The sequence below is a fragment of the Loxodonta africana genome, chromosome 12 (assembly GCF_030014295.1).
Source record: "Loxodonta africana isolate mLoxAfr1 chromosome 12, mLoxAfr1.hap2, whole genome shotgun sequence".
Lineage (NCBI taxonomy): Eukaryota > Metazoa > Chordata > Mammalia > Proboscidea > Elephantidae > Loxodonta > Loxodonta africana.
Genome location: NC_087353.1, coordinates 77,706,390 through 77,722,533, shown reverse-complemented (window position 1 = coordinate 77,722,533; position 16,144 = coordinate 77,706,390). Strand labels below are relative to the sequence as shown.

Sequence of the window (16,144 nt, the reverse complement as noted above, 5' to 3'; positions counted from 1 at the left end):
ACAATGTTTTGTAGGTTTCAGTGTATAGACTTGGCATATTTTTCAATAAGTTCATTCCTAAGTGTACTATTTTTTAGTGCTACTGTAAATGGTATTTTAAAAACTTGTCTATAGAAATATACTTGATTTTTGTATATTTATCTAATATCTTGCACCTTTGTCAAAATTACATTGATTTTAAAAGTTTTTTTTACGGATTTTGTGGAATATTTTTTAATGTATACAGTCATATCTTCTGAAGTTTTAAATCTTCCTTTCTAATAATCATGTTTTTTATTGTTGTAAAAATTATATAATACATTTGCCAATTCAGCATTTTTTAAAATAATTTTTATTGTGCTTTAAGTGAAAGTTTACAAATCAAGTCAGTCTCTCACATATCAACTTATATACACCTTACTACATACTCCCATTTTTACATACTCCCATTTACTCTCCCCCTAATGAGTCAGCCCACTCCCTCCTTCCAGTCTCTCCTTTCGTGACCGTTCTGCCAGTTTCTAACCCTCTCTACCCTCCCATCGCCCCTCCAGAGAGGAGATGCCAACACAGTCTCAAGTGTCCACCTGATACAAGTAGCTCACTCCTCATTAGCATCTCTCTCCACCCCATTGTCCAGTCCAGTCCATGTCTGATGAATTGTCTTCGGGAATGGTTCCTATCCTGGGCCAACAGAAGGTCTGGGGACCATGACCGCAGGGATTCTTCTAGTCTCAGTCAGACCATTAAGTCTGGTCTTTTTATGAGAATTTGGGGTCTGCATCCCACTGATCTCCTGCTCCCTCAGGGGTTCTCTGTTGTGATCCCTGTCAGGGCAGTTACCGGTTGTGGCTGGGCATCATCTAGTTCTTCTGGTCTCAGGATGATGTAGTCTCTGGTTCCTGTGTCCCTTTCTGTCTCTTGGGCTCGTAATTATCTTGTGTCCTTGGTGTTCTTCATTCTCCTTTGATCCGGGTGGGTTGAGACCAATTGATGCATCTTAGATGGCCGCTTGTTAGCATTTAAGACCCCAGACGCCACACTTCAAAGTGGGATGCAGAATGTTTTCTTAATAGAATTTATTTTGCCAGTTGACTTAGATGTCCCCTGAAGCCATAGCCCCCAAACCCCCGCCCTTGATCCGCTGACCTTAGAAGCATTCAGTTTATCCAGGAAACTTCTTTGCTTTTGGTCCAGGCCGGTTGAGCTGACCTTCCCTGTATTGAGTATTGTCCTTCCCTCCACCTAAAGTAGTTCTTATCTACTATCTAATCAGTAAATAACACTCTCCCACCCTTCCTCCCTCCCCCCTCTCATAACCACAAAAGAATGTGTTCTTCTCAGTTTATACTATTTCTCAAGATCTTATAATAGTGGTCTTATACAATATTTGTCCTTTTGCATCTGACTCATTTCACTCAGCATAATGCCTTCCAGGTTCCTCCATGTTATGAAATGTTTCACAGATTCATCACTGTTCTTCATCGATGCGTAGTATTCCACTGCGTGAATATACCATAATTTATCCATTCATCCATTGATGGACACCTTGGTTGCTTCCAGCTTTTTGCTATTGTAAACAGTGCTGCAATAAACATGGGCATGCATATATCTCTTCATGTAAAGGCTCTTATTTCTCTAGGATGTATTCTGAGGAGTGAGAGTTCTGGGTTGTAGGTAGTTCTATTTCCAACTTTTTAAGGAAACGCCAGATAGATTTCCAAAGTGGTTGTACCATTTTACATTCCCACCAGCAGTGCATAAGAGTTCCAATCTCTCCGCAACCTCTCCAACATTTATTATTTTGTGTTTTTTGGATTAATGCCAGCCTTGTTGGAGTGAGATGGAATCTCATCGTAGTTTTAATTTGCATTTCTCTAATGGCTAATGATTGAGAGCATTTTCTCATGTATCTGTTAGGTGCCTGAATATCTTCTTTAGTGAAGTGTGTATTCATATCCTTTACCCAATTTTTAATTGGGTTGTTTGTCTTTTTGTGGTTGAGTTTTAACAGAATCATATAGATTTTAGAGATCAGGCATTGGTTGGAGATGTCATAGCTGAAAATTTTTTCCCTATCTGTAGGTGGTCTTTTCACTCTTTCGGTGAAGTCTTTAGATGAGCATAGGTGTTTGATTTTTAGGAGCTCCCAGTTATATGGTTTCTCTTTGTCATTTTTGGTAATGTTTTGTATTCTGTTTATGCCTTGTATTAGGGCTTCTAACGTTGTCCTTATTTTTTCTTCCATGATCTATATCGTTTTAGTCTTTATGTTTAGGTCTTTGATCCACTTGGAGTTAGTTTTTGTGCATGGTGTGAGGTATGGGTCCTGTTTCATTTTTTTGCAAATGGATGTCCAGTTATGCCAGCACCATTTGTTAAAAAGACTATCTTTTCCCCAATTAACTGACACTGGGCCTTTGACAAATATCAGCTGCTCTTATGTGGATGGATTTATATCTGGGTTCTCAATTCTGTTCCATTGGTCTATGTGCCTGTTGTTGTACCAGTACCAGGCTGTTTTGACTATTGTGGCTGTATAATATGTTCTAAAATCAGGTAGAGTGAGGCCTGCCACTTTCTTCTTCTTTTTCAGTGATGCTTTATTATCCAGGGCTTCTTTCCCTTCCATATGAAGTTGCTGATTTGTTTCTCCATCACATGAAAAAATGTCGTTGGAATTTGGACTGGAAGTGCTTTGTATACATAGATGGCTCTTGGTAAAATAGACATTTTTACTATGTTAAGTCTTCCTATCCATGAGCAAGGTATGTTTTTCCACTTACGCAGGTCCTTTTTAGTTTCTTGCACTAGTACTTTGTAGTTTTCTTTGTATAGGTCTTTTACATCTTTGGTAAGATTTATTCCTAAGTATTTTATCTTCTTGGGAGCTACTGTGAATGGTATTGATTTGGTGATTTCCTCTTCGATGTTCTTTTTGTTGATGTAGAGGAATCCAACTGATTTTTGTATGTTTATCTCGTAACCTGAGACTCTGCCGAACTCTTCTATTAGTTTCAGTAGTTTTCTGGAGGATTCCTTAGGGTTTTCTGTGTATAAGATCATGTCATCTGCAAATAGAGATAATTTTACTTCCTCTTTGCCAATCCGGAAGCCCTTTATTTCTTTGTCTAGCCTAATTGCTCTGGCTAGGACTTCTAGCACAATGTTGAATAAGAGCGGTGATAAAGGGCATCCTTGTCTGGTTCCCGTTCTCAAGGGAAATGCTTTCAGGCTCTCTCCATTTAGAATGATGTTGGCTGTTGGCTTTGTATAAAAAAAAAAAAAACTTTTTTTTTTAGATGCTCTTTATTATGTTGAGGAATTTTCCTTCAATTTCTATTTTGCTGAGAGTTTTTATCATGAATGGATGTTGGACTTTGTCAAATGCCTTTTCTGCATCAATTGATAAGATCATGTGGTTTTTGTCTTTTATTTTATTTATATCCTGGATTACATTAATGATTTTTCTAATATTGAACCAACCTTGCATAAGAAAAAAAAATATACCTGGGATAAATCCCACTTGGTCGTGGTGGATTATTTTTTGATATGTTGTTGAATTCTATTGGCTGGAATTTTGTTGAGGATTTTTGCATCTATGTTCGTGAGGGATATAGGTCTATAATTTTTTTTTTTTTTGTGGTGTCTTTACCTGGTTTTGGTATCAGGGAGATGGTGGCTTCATAGAATGAGTTAGGTAGTATTCCATCATTTTCTATGCTTTGAAATACCTTTAGTGGTGTTAACTCTTCTCTGAAAGTTTGGTAGAACTGTACAGTGAATTCATCCGGGCCAGGGCTTTTCTTTGTTGGGAGTTTTTTGATTACCTTTTCAATCTCTTTTTTTGTTATGGTTCTATTTAGTTGTTTTACTTCTGATTGTGTTAGTTTAGGTAGGTAGTGTGTTTCTAGGAATTCATCCATTTTTTTCTAGGTTTGCAAATTTGTTAGAGTACAATTTTTCATAATAATCTGATATGATTCTTTTAATTTCAGTTGGGTCTTTTGTGATATGGCCCATGTCGTCTCTTATTCAGGTTATTTGTTTCATTTCCTGTATTTCTTTAGTCAGTCTGGCCAATGGTTTATCAATTTTGTTAATTTTTTCAAAGAACCAGCTTTTGGCTTTGTTAATTCTTTCAATTGTTTTTCTGTTCTCTAATTCATTTAGTTCAGCTCTAATTTTTATTATTTGTTTTCTTCTGATGCCTGATGGATTCTTTTGTTGCTCGCTTTCTATTTGTTCAAGTTGTAGGGACAGTTCTCTGATTTTGGCCCTTTCTTCTTTTCGGATGTGTGCATTTATTGATATAAATTGACCTCTGAGCACTGCTTTTGCTGTGTCCCAGAGGTTTTGATAGTGTTTTCATTCTTGTTGCATCCTATGAATTTCTTTAAAAAAAAATGAATTTCTTTATTCCCTCCTTAGTCTATTCTATAACCCAGTATTTTTTGAGCAGGGTATTGTTCAATTTCCAAGTATTTGATTTCTTTTCCCTGATTTTTCTGTTATTGATTTCTACTTTTATGGCCCTGTGGTCTGAGAAGATATTTTGTAATATTTTGATGTTTTGTATTCTGCAAAGGTTTCTTTTATGACCTAATGTGTGATCTATTCTAGAGAATATTCTACGTGTGCTAGAAAAATAGTATACTTTGCAGCTGTTGGGTGGAGTGTTCAGTATAAGTCTATGAGGTTAAGTTGGTTGATTGTAGCAATTAGATCTTCCATGTCTCTATTGAGCTTCTTACTGGAAGTCCTGTCCTTCTCCGAAAGTGGTGTGTTGAAGTCTCCTACTATAACTGTGGAGGTGTCTATCTCACTTTTCAGTTCTGTTAAAGTTTGTTTTATGTATCTTGCAGCCCTGTCATTGAGTGCATAAATATTTAATATGGTTATATCTTCCTGGTAAAGTGTCCCTTTAATCATTATGTAGTGTCCTTCTTTATCCTTTGTGGTGGATTTAACTTTAATGTCTATTTTGTCAGAAATTAATATTGCTACTCCTGCTCTTTTTTGATCGTTTCCTTGATATATTTTTTCCATCCTTTGAGTTTTAGTTTGTTTGTGTCTCTAAGTCTAAGGTGTGTCTTTTGTAGGCAGCATATAGATGGATTGTGTTTCTTTATCCAGTCTGAGACTCTCTGTCTCTTTATTGGTGCATTTAGTCCATTTACATTTCAGTGTAATTATAGATAAGTATGAGTTTAGTGCTGTCGTTTTGATGCCTTTTGTGTGTGCTGTTGACAATTTCATTTTTCCACTTACTTTTTTGTGCTGAGGTGTTTTTCTTTGTAAATTGTGTGTTCCTCATTTTCATAGTAGTTGAATTTATGTTTGCTGAGTCATTAGGTTTTTCTTGGTTTTTATTTTGAATTATGGAATTGTTAGACTTCTTTGTGGTTACCTTAATATTTACCCCTATTTTTCTAAGTAAAAACCTAACTTGTATCGTCCTATATCGCCTTGTTTTCCTCTCCATATGGAAGATCTATGCCTCCTGTATTTAGTCCCTCTTTTTCATTATTGTGATCTTTTACATAATGACTTCAATGATTCCCTGTTTTGAGCATTTTTTCCTTTTTAAAATTAATCTTAATTTGTTTTTGTGATTTCCCTGTTTGAGTTGATATCAAGGATGTTCTGTTCTGTGACCTTGTGTTGTGTTGGTATCTGATATTATTGATTTTCTGACCAAACAATTTCCTTTAGTAGGTCTTGTAGCTTTGGTTTGGTTTTTGCAAATTCTCTAAGCTTGTGTTTATCTGTAACTGTTTTAATTTCACCTTCATATTTGAAAGAGAGTTTTGCTGGATATATGATCCTTGGCTGGCAGTTTTTCTCCTTCAGTGCTCTATATATGTCATCCCATTGCTTTCTTGACTGCATGGTTTCTGCTGAGTAGTCTGAACTTATTCTTATTGATTCTCCTTTGTAGGAGACTTTTCTTTATCCCTGGCTGCTTTTAAAATTTTCTCTTTCTCTTTGGTTTTGGCAAGTTTGATGATAATATGCCTTGGTGGTTTTCTTTTTGGATCAATCTTATATGGGTTTCGATGAGCATCTTGGATAGATATCCTTTCGTCTTTCATGATGTCAGAGAAGTTTTCTGCCAACATATCTTCAACTATTCTCTCTGTATTTTCTGTTATCCCTCCCTGTTCTGGAACTCCAATCACACGCAAGTTATTCTTCTTGATAGAGTCCCACATGATTCTTAGGGTTTCTTCATTTTTTTTTTTTAATTCTTTTATCTGATTTTTCTTCAACTATATTGGTGTCAATTGCCTTATCCTCCAACTCCCCCACTCTACATTCCAATTGCTGAATTCTGCTCCTCTGACTTCCTATTGGGTTGTCTAATTCTCTAATTTTACTGTTAATCTTTTGGATTTCTGAATGCTGTCTCTCTATGGATTCTTGCAGCTTATTAATTTTTCCACTGTCCTTGAATAATCTTTTTGAGTTCTTCAGCTACTTTATCAGTGTGTTCCTTGGCTTTTTCTGTAGATTGCCTTATTTCATTTCTGACGTCATCCCTGATGTCCTGAAGCATTCTGTATATTAGTTTTTTATATTCTGCATCTGGCCATTCCAGGATTGTATATTCATTTGGGAAAGATTTTGATTCTTTAATTTGGAGAGTTGTAGAAGCAATCATGGTCTGCTTCTTTATGTAGTTTGATATTGACTGCTGTCTCCGAGCCATCTATAAGATATTGTAATGATTTATTTTATATTTGCTCACTGAGCCTTATCTTGTTTTGTTTTCTTTCAATATATGCAGATGGGCTACTAGATTGCACTGTCTTGATTGTTGTAGCCTTTGAATCACTTATGTCCTATTACCAGCTTGTTTGGGCTGTTACCAGATATATAAGCCTAAGAGTCCATCCACTATTCTTGAACTGAATCTGATTTTGGGCCACCAAGTGTGTGGTGTACACTGTCTCATATTAACTTAGAGGAGTAGCGGTGATAGTTATGTGCACCAGATTCTACTAGCAGCAGGGGGTCACACTCCGGGGGGGGGGCAGGATGCTGACAGCCTTCCCCCATGTGCCAGTGAGGTAGGCGTGTCTCTATTCCTAAAGCACTTTGCTCTGCAGCTGTACTGTAGGCACCCAATGCATGTACCTCTAAAGATTGGTAGGTGTCAGTATCCTCAGGCCCCTTTGGCAGGTGGCTAGCTGGTTTGGGTGGAGCTTCAGCCCACAGTTCCCCTTTGTGGATCAGTGAGGTCCCTGTTTAATAGGTAGAGATATCAGACCTGGGAAACTTGTCTTTCCAGTGATCTGCTAAAACAATTATAGTCAGATCTCTATCAGAATTGCCTTTGCATTATAATAGCCACCTTGTTCTGTGTACGGATGAAAGCCAAAGACTGTGTATCTCATATGCTTGGCTGGAGCTGGTTCTGTATTTTTATTCCAATTTAGGGAAGTCAGGGAAGGATTTTTGGTCCTTGGGTTTTTAGTAGCTGCTTCTCTCAGGCCAGGAGAATGGGTTAGGAAAAGACAACAACAACAACAAAAAACCCTCAGAGCACCTCACTCCCTGGCCCAGGAAATTCCAATGTTAATGAAGCCGCCTGGAGCAGGGAGGGGAGGGACCAGATAGATAGGAGAGAGTAGCACCCAGCAATATAGACAAAGTTACTTATCTTGTTTGGTGGTGACTTTTATCTGAGATTCCCGAGGGGCGTGTAGCCTGTGTGCACTGGCTGGGTCAAGATTGCCCCCGAGGGTCAGACCCGCATCCCATGCTTGCGCTGTCTCAGAAGCCCTGGACAGCTCCTCTGCTCCCAGTCCAAAGCCCAGCGCCAAGGTTCCCTGGCTGGGACACTGCACTCCAAGCTCCAAAACCAGTCGCTGCCTCCAAGTGACTTCTCCTCCTTTCAGCTGCGTCATTGCGCTGCCTGCCTCCGCTGGCTGGGCTTCCGCCGCGGTCACTTCAGGGGGCTGGGGCTGTGTCCTGTGTTTGCACCATCTCAGGAAGCCGTGCTCAGCTCCCCTGTGCCCAGTCCATAGCCCGGCGCCAAGGTTTTCTGACTGGAGTGCTGGCTCCACGCTCCGAAAACAGTCGCTCCTTCCCCGTGGTTACTCATTCTCTCGTCAGCCGCGTCAGTGTGTAGCCTTCTTGCACTGGCTGAGTCTCTACCGAGGTTACCCCAGGGGGCTAGGGGTAGGGCTGTGTTCCATGCCTGCCCCTCCTCAGCAAGCCGCAATCAGCCCCGCCACTCAGCATCACGGAACCGCAAGGGCTCAAGGCTGTGGTGCGGGATGCCGATTCCAGTGGCAGCCGCTGCTTCAGGGCGCAGCTTTTCTCTCCCCTGTCACTCAGGTCAACTCTTTAGATCTGTGTTTGATGGTCTGGGTTCGTAGATTGTCATGTATGTGATCGATTCACTTGTTTTTCCGAGCCTTTGTTGCAAGACAGATCCTAGGTAGCTTCTACCTAGTCAGCCATCTTGGCCCCGCCTCCTCAACAATCCCAATTCAGCATTTTTCAGGTGTGCAATTGGTGCTATCAATTATATTAATCATCTTGTGCAGCCACCATCCATTATTGTTGCCAAATTTTCCATTAATATAAACAAACACTTCTTCCTCTACAATGATTCCTTCATTCCCTCTTCATCCTGTCCCTGGTAACCACTAATAAACTTTGGTCTCTATACAGTTGCCTATTCTTGTTATTTCATGTAAGCGAGGTCATACAATATTTGCTCTTTTGTGATTGACTTATTTCACTTAGCATAAGGTTTTTGAGGTTCATCCATGTTGTAGCATGAATCAGGATTCCATTTTCCCTTATGGCTGAGTAGTCCTGCCTTGTATGTATGTACCACATTTTGTTTATCCATTCATTCGATGATGGATACTTAGGTTGTTTCCACCTTTTGTTGATTGTGAATAGTGCTGCAATGAACTGACAAGAGACTAATATCCGATATGTATATATACACACATTTATAAAACTTCTACAACTTAACAAAAAAAAATTCAAAAAATAAGTGGAAGACTTGAATGGATATTTATGTTTTAAAATGTCTTTTTTTTACCTTGTTGTACTTGTTACACTTCCAGTGCAATGATTAGACATGTGAGAATGGACACATGTTCTTGCCCTGATTTTAGATAGAATGTGTTCCTTGTGCATAATGTTAATTTCTATTTTTATAGATGCCCTTTATCAGGTTGAGAAAATGCTCTTCTATTCCCAGTTTGCTCAGAGATGTTTTATCACGGGTAAGCATTAATTTTAACTTTTGATAAAGGCTCTTCCTGCATCTATTGAAATGATCATATTGTTTGACCTAACTGGCATACGTAGAAAATCAACTCCAACAATATAAGAACAGATAGAATTTTTAATTGCTCATAAAACATTTATCAAAATTGACCAATTCCTAGATCATAAAACAATCATCGATGATTTTAAAGTGATTGAAATCATTCATGGCATATCTTCTGACCACAATTAAGTCTTAATTATAAAGATAACTATAATATCCTTCTTAGTTTTTTTTTTTTTCTTAGTAATTAATCAATAGCCTTATAAAATCTGATTTTTTAAATCAGGAAATATTTTCAATATGACAGATTTGTGGAATGCAACTAAAACAACACAGGTTATTTTAAAGTTCAGGAATTATCTGATTGATGCCAATACTCTCAGTGTGTTTGTGTATTGCAAAAGTTGGTGGGGAATGATGGAGAGAAAATAATGGTGTCAGAAATGTTGCCAATTTCTTCGCCAGTCCCTGTGGTGACAAATATAATATATAAAGGGATAGTGGTCTTAGTGGTCTGTTCTTGTCATACTACCTGGCAATTTTGAGTAGAAGATGGCATGGAGCTCCTTAGCCACAGTGATACATGTAGCAAGATGGAACATGTACAGAGATAGAACCTCTGTTATTCATTCTAACTTGGGGGGAGTCTCTGTAGCAAAGACTTTCTTTCCTTACTACTACCAACAACCAACACTCCCTCTACCACTTTCGTCATATAGTTCCCTGGCCAAGGTGCTATGTGTGGCACTATGTAGGATATGCAGAGAGAAAACTTCCTGATGCTTCTCAACCTTGGGGCTCTATTTTCTTCATTCCAAAATATATACACACATCATACAGGCAGACACATTCACACACACACACACACACACACACACACACACACACACTCTTACCTAGTTTTGATGGTGCAATACACAGAATTTAAATAAATTCAAATATTTTTAGGAAGAAAGGGAATAAGGAGAAGAAGAAAATGATAAAAGTAATGGAATGAACAAAACTCAGAAAATGAGGAAGGAAAAGAGGGAAAAAACAAGTAAGCAGGAAGTAATTTTACTGGTCCTTTTTTTTTTATTGTATAGTTTGGATTGGGAAATGGTATTTCACACCTTTATGATAAGGAGCAACATATTGTGCTATAATTCTTTCATTTTCACGGTTAGCTTGTGGTCATTACTAAGCAGTGAACTGCTTAAGAGATGAGTCTTATTCATATTTAAATTCCTGGTGCCTATTATTAGGGAAGAAACTTCCTCCCATCCCCCACACGATTTCACCTCTATGTACACCATAAAAAAAAAAAAAACCATACCTTGCATTTATTCATCTGTCTACCATCTGCAAAAAACACACACACACACAACTCAAAGGGAAGAATTTTTAATGTAATTGAGCAGATTCTGGAATATACACGAGGCCATATTTCACTAGAAAATGGGGTGGTGTACATTCATATATGTTTACTCTTTGTTCTAATTCCTCATTAATAGAAATTAGATGAACACGATTTTGAGGTGAATAATATCAAAAAATCTCACTGAGCTCTCCAGCCTAGGATGTTTTCTCTAATCCATTTCCTCCCATAAAGTTCAACATGAGGGATTCTTGGGCACTAGCTTAGCTTTAAATATAGTGATAGTGTATATACCCAAGAGACCTGAAAGCAGTGATGCGAACAGACACATGTACAGCGATGCTCATTGCAGCACTATTGACAATAGACAAAAGGTGGAAACAACCGAAATGTCATCAATAGATGAATGAATGAACAAAATGTAGTGTATACATACAGTGGATATTACTCAGCCCTAAAGAGCAATGAAGTTCTGATGCATGCCACAACATAGATGAATCTAGAAAACATTATGCTGAGTGAAAGGGCAAATAATGTATGAGTTCACTTATATGAAATAAGCAAATATCTAAAAACCAGAAATTATTAGTGGTTACCAGAAGTGGGAGGGAGGAGCAAAGGGGGATTTTTTGCTTAGGTTTATGTTAATGGTGGTAGAATAATTTATAAAAGGATATTGAGAATGGTTGCACAACTTGAATAATGTAATCAAAGTCACTGAATTATACCTGTAGAAACTGTTGAATTGGTGTATGTTTTTCAGTGCATATTTTCACCTCAAATAAATAAACAGTGATCTTGCATACATCTCCTTTGGTTGTAAACTCCAGTAGGAGGACTGGGAGATAGAATTTAAACACATAAAACACACACTGAATCCCAGAACAGTGTCTGGATGACAGCAGATGTTAAGTAACTTTTTAAAATAAACTGATAGATCCCAAAAGAAATTAGAAAAACTGGCCACAGTATAGCCCCAGAAGATCCAATATATTATAACACTGAACAATACTCGGTAGTATGAGACAGGTAACAGGTAAGCAACTTTAGAGAAATTTTGGGGGTCAGCACAAATTGATGTGCAAACAGATAGGAAACTGTTCCATGAGACATTGTTCTGCTTCTGCAAAAAAAAAAAAAAAAAAATTTCCCCCTAATAAAGGAATGACTACAACAGAGAAAGCTTCTACCATGAAACTTATGATGTGTTTCCTGAGATGTGAAAATGGTTTACTGTCAAAGTTAGGTTTATGGAACTATTAGAGAATAGGAATGTTCCATGTGGTACATAACAAAAATGAGCCCTCAAGAAACTTTGTCTAACACTCACCATTAGGAGGCAGCAGGAAATGAAGAAGATGATGAAATCCCACAAGAGAGCAGAAAACCAGTATATAAGGACGTAGATCCCACTTACAAACTGGATGTGCTTTGCATTAGTGACTCTCTCAGTCACTGTCAGGAGACAAAAACCACTAATCAAAAGAGCCATGCCAAAATGCACATTTAAGGCCAAATTATCTCCACTTGTACTCCTACAGAAGAAGAAATAACAAAAAAGATGTATCAGCAAATGAACATGGTAAAAAATGAAGGTTTCTATCAATAGTTATTTTTATCATATGAATGTAATCAATAGGGCAGGAGAAATACAATCAAAGTGTAAAACTAACTCTAATGAAGAGGATAACATACTTGCTAATGAAGTCATTAATGTCATGGTATGGCTGAGGTTTATTGGAGACTGTTAAGGAAGCATCAGGACCAGACAGTGACATGAAGAGAATGTTGTCTAACACTGAGAGAGATACAGATGGTGAATGGTATGCTTTATTATTGAAAAAAGCAGTCAATACTGTTTCGTTTGTCTTCTCCTCAATGGAAAGTGCAACAATGCATAAGTGAATACAGTCTTTATTTTCCCTCAAGTACTTCAGCACGTTACCTAGGATGAGGAAACAATATTGATCAGTGTATCCACGATACAGAATATTTATAATATATGTTGGGGAAGAGGAACCAAATAATTTTACTTCGTTCTCATCCATTTCAATTTTCCAACAGTGGTTATTTCAAACATTTCCATTTTTCTCAAGCACTCTATTCCATCACTAAATTCCAGGCTCTCTCACTTCATACCCTATAACCTAACCTTTACTCTCTTCACTGAGAAAACATACGCAACATGGTATAGACTCTATCAACTTAAATTTCCTCTGTCTCAAGCTTACCTATAAGTACTTCAACTTACAGCTATGATGGATTATAGCAGACAAAACTTTGCACAATCAAAAACTGGATACAAAATAAATCATTTTTTTGAAGGTAGTAGAAATCTGTGAAGGCAATCAACATTTGTGGGCCAAAAATGAGAGAATGAAAATACATTGAGATGAGTCCAATATTTTACACCCTTCTTCCCTTTGAGGCATTTATAGATTCATAAATGATGTAGATGACTTGGTAAGTCCCTAGGCTCTCCATGGGACTCAGGAAGGACTACCCGAGGAGTAAGGGTGGCAAGAAATAGACCAGTACTTATAAAAATTTAAACCCAGCCTCAAATCACTTCAATCTCTGATTGGGTTTATATCTTCCATTAATCTTACTGCCTGTCAAAAGCAAAATTAAATCTTCTGTATAGAAGATAACCTCATGCAGAAATGTTACCATCTTCATACATAATACCTGGCATTCAGTACAAAATCCTCAGGTGTACCAATGGACAGAACCAAGAAAAAGCATAGAGCACGGATAAAATAAACAGATCCACAGGTAAACTAGATATTAGAGATTGAAAATGTACCAAAAAACTGGAGTCCCTGGAAAGAATCAAATGGTGATGTATGAATTAAAAAAAAAAAAAAAGGAAGGAGATTGGGAAGATAATGGAGTAAACAGTTGCTCCCATTTATCCCCTTGCAACTAACTCACTGAACAATGAATAAAAATAGGCACAGACTGAGATCTCAGAGCTCTGGACATCAGTTGAAGTATTGGAGACCTGAGGTGAGTATCCAAATAGGGGAGAGGAGGAGCAGGTTAAGCAGAGAAGCTGGTAGTTTCTTGATGCTGGCATCCAGAGCACCTGACTCACTGTGGCCACCTTGGGTTGTGGATGGGCAACACCCCAAACAAAGAACACAGGAAGGGAGCTAAACTGAGGAATGTGTAGTCCATTTAAGGTGGTCCAGATTGGCTGTGGGATTTCACAAGCCATATAACTTGGTAAAGGGTACAGGGAAGCTAAGACACTGCAAATGAGTGATACTGAATCTCCATAAGACCTGAGACTAAAAGAACTAGATGGTGACTGGCTACCACTACCAACCATTCTGATCAAGGCCACAATAGACAGACAGTGATAGAATGGGAAAAAAATGTGGAATGGAACTCAAATTCTTAAAAAGTCCAGACTTCCTGGACCAGTTGAAACTACAGGACTCCCTGAAACTATCACTGTAAGATTCTCTTTAAACCTTGAACTGAAACTGTCAGCTGAGGTCTAGTGAAATAACAGATGGGCATGCAAAATAAAGAATGTTATCTGTGGGTAAGGTGCTCCATTAAAAAAAACATCTATGGGAACAAGACAAAGATGCCCTTTATCACTACTCCTATTTAACATTATGCTGGTAGTCTTACCTACAGCAATAAGGCAAGAAGAAGAAATAAAGAGTATCCAAATTGGTAAGAAAGAAGTAAAACTATCCCTATTCACAGATGATATGATCCTATACATAGAAAATCCCAAAGATTCCACAAGAAAACTAGTAGAACTAATAAAAAGATTCATCAGAGTAGCAGAACACAAGATCAGCATGCAACAATCAGCTGGATTCATATACATCTACAAAGAGAACTTTGAAAATGAAATCAGAAAAACAATACTATTTATAATAGCACGTAAAAAGATAAAACATTTCGGAATAAATCTAACCAGGGACGTAAGAGACCTACACATAGAAAACTACAAAATGCTATTGCAAGAAACCAAAAGAAACCTACATAAATAGAAAACATACCATGCTCATGGATGGGAAGGCTCAACATTGTGAAAATGTCAGTTCTACCCAAAGCAATCTACAGATATAATGCAATTCTGATCCACATACCAACAGCATTCTTTAATGAGATGGAAAAACTAATCACCAACTTTATATGGGAAGGAAAGAGGCCCTGGATAAGCAAAGCATTATTGAAGAAAAAGAACAAAGAGGCCTTATACTACCTGATCTCAGAACCGACTATACAGCTACAGTAGTCAAAACAGCCTGGTACTGGTACAATGACAGACACATAGACCAATGGAACAGAATCAGGGACCCAGACGTAAATCCATCCACCTATGGTCAGCTGATCTTTAACAAAGAATGATAATCCATTAAATAGGGGGAAAAGACAGTCTTTTTAACAAATGGTGCTGGCAAAACTGGATATCCATCTGTAAAAAAATGAAACAGAATGTATACCTCACACCATACACAAAAACTAACTCAAAATGAATTAAAGACCTAAATATAAAACCTAAAGAGATAAAGACTGCGGAAGAAAAAATAGGAACAACGCTAGGGGCCCTAATACATGTCATAAATAGAATATAAACTATAACTAACAATGCAAAAACACCAGAAGATAAACTAGATAATGGGGAGCTCCTAAAAATTAAACACATACGCTCATTGAATACTTGAACAGAAGAGTAAAAAGAGAAACTTCAGACTGGGAAGAAAATTTTGGCTATGACATATCCTACGAGGGTCTAATCTCTAAAATCTGTAGAATACTTCAGCACCTTAATAACAAAAAGACAAATTAAAATGGTCAAAAGATAGGAACAGACACTTCACCAAAGAAGATATTCACGTTAACAGACATATGAGGAAATGCTCGAGATCATTAGCCGTTAGAGAAATGCAAATCAAAACTACAATGAGATATCATCTCACACCGACATTACTGATACTGGAAAAAATAACAAATATTGGAGAGACTTCAGGAAGATTGGAACTCTCATGCACTGCTAAGAGGAAGGTGGTACAACCACTATAGAAAATGACACAGTGCCTCCACAGAAAACTAAAAATAGAAATACCATAAAATCCAGCAATCCCACTCCTAGAATATATCTAGGAATATATCCTAGAGAAATAAGAGCTGTTGCACAAATAGACGTATGCACACCCATGTTCATTACAGCATTATTCACAACAGCAAAAAGATAGAAACAACCTAAGTGTTTATCAACAAATGAATGGATAAACAAACTATGGTACATACACACAATGGAATTCTACTCAATGGTAAAGAACAATCGAACTCATGAAACATCTCACGACATGGATGAATCTGGAGGGCGTTATGCTGAGTGAAATAAGTCAATCACAAAAGGACAAATACTGTATGACACCATTATTATAGAAAACCAAGATTTACACACACACAAAAAATCTTTGATGGTAACAAGAGAGGTGAGGGGTAGGGAAGGGGAAAGCACTAACTAAATG

The 16,144-nt window shown here is 37.6% G+C and overlaps 1 protein-coding gene across 1 annotated transcript in view; it reads right to left on the bottom strand.

Annotated features, from left to right (window-relative positions):
• The window catches only part of LOC100671125 (phospholipid-transporting ATPase ABCA3-like), a 230,993-nt gene that overhangs the window by 44,441 nt on the left and 170,408 nt on the right, over positions 1–16,144 (bottom strand). Inside the window, exons 22-23 of the mRNA XM_010598551.2 lie at positions 12,333–12,582; positions 11,964–12,169 (exon numbers count right to left, since the gene is read on the bottom strand). Coding sequence (XP_010596853.2) covers positions 11,964–12,169; positions 12,333–12,582 — 456 coding nt within the window. The remainder of the gene's footprint in view (positions 1–11,963; positions 12,170–12,332; positions 12,583–16,144) is intronic.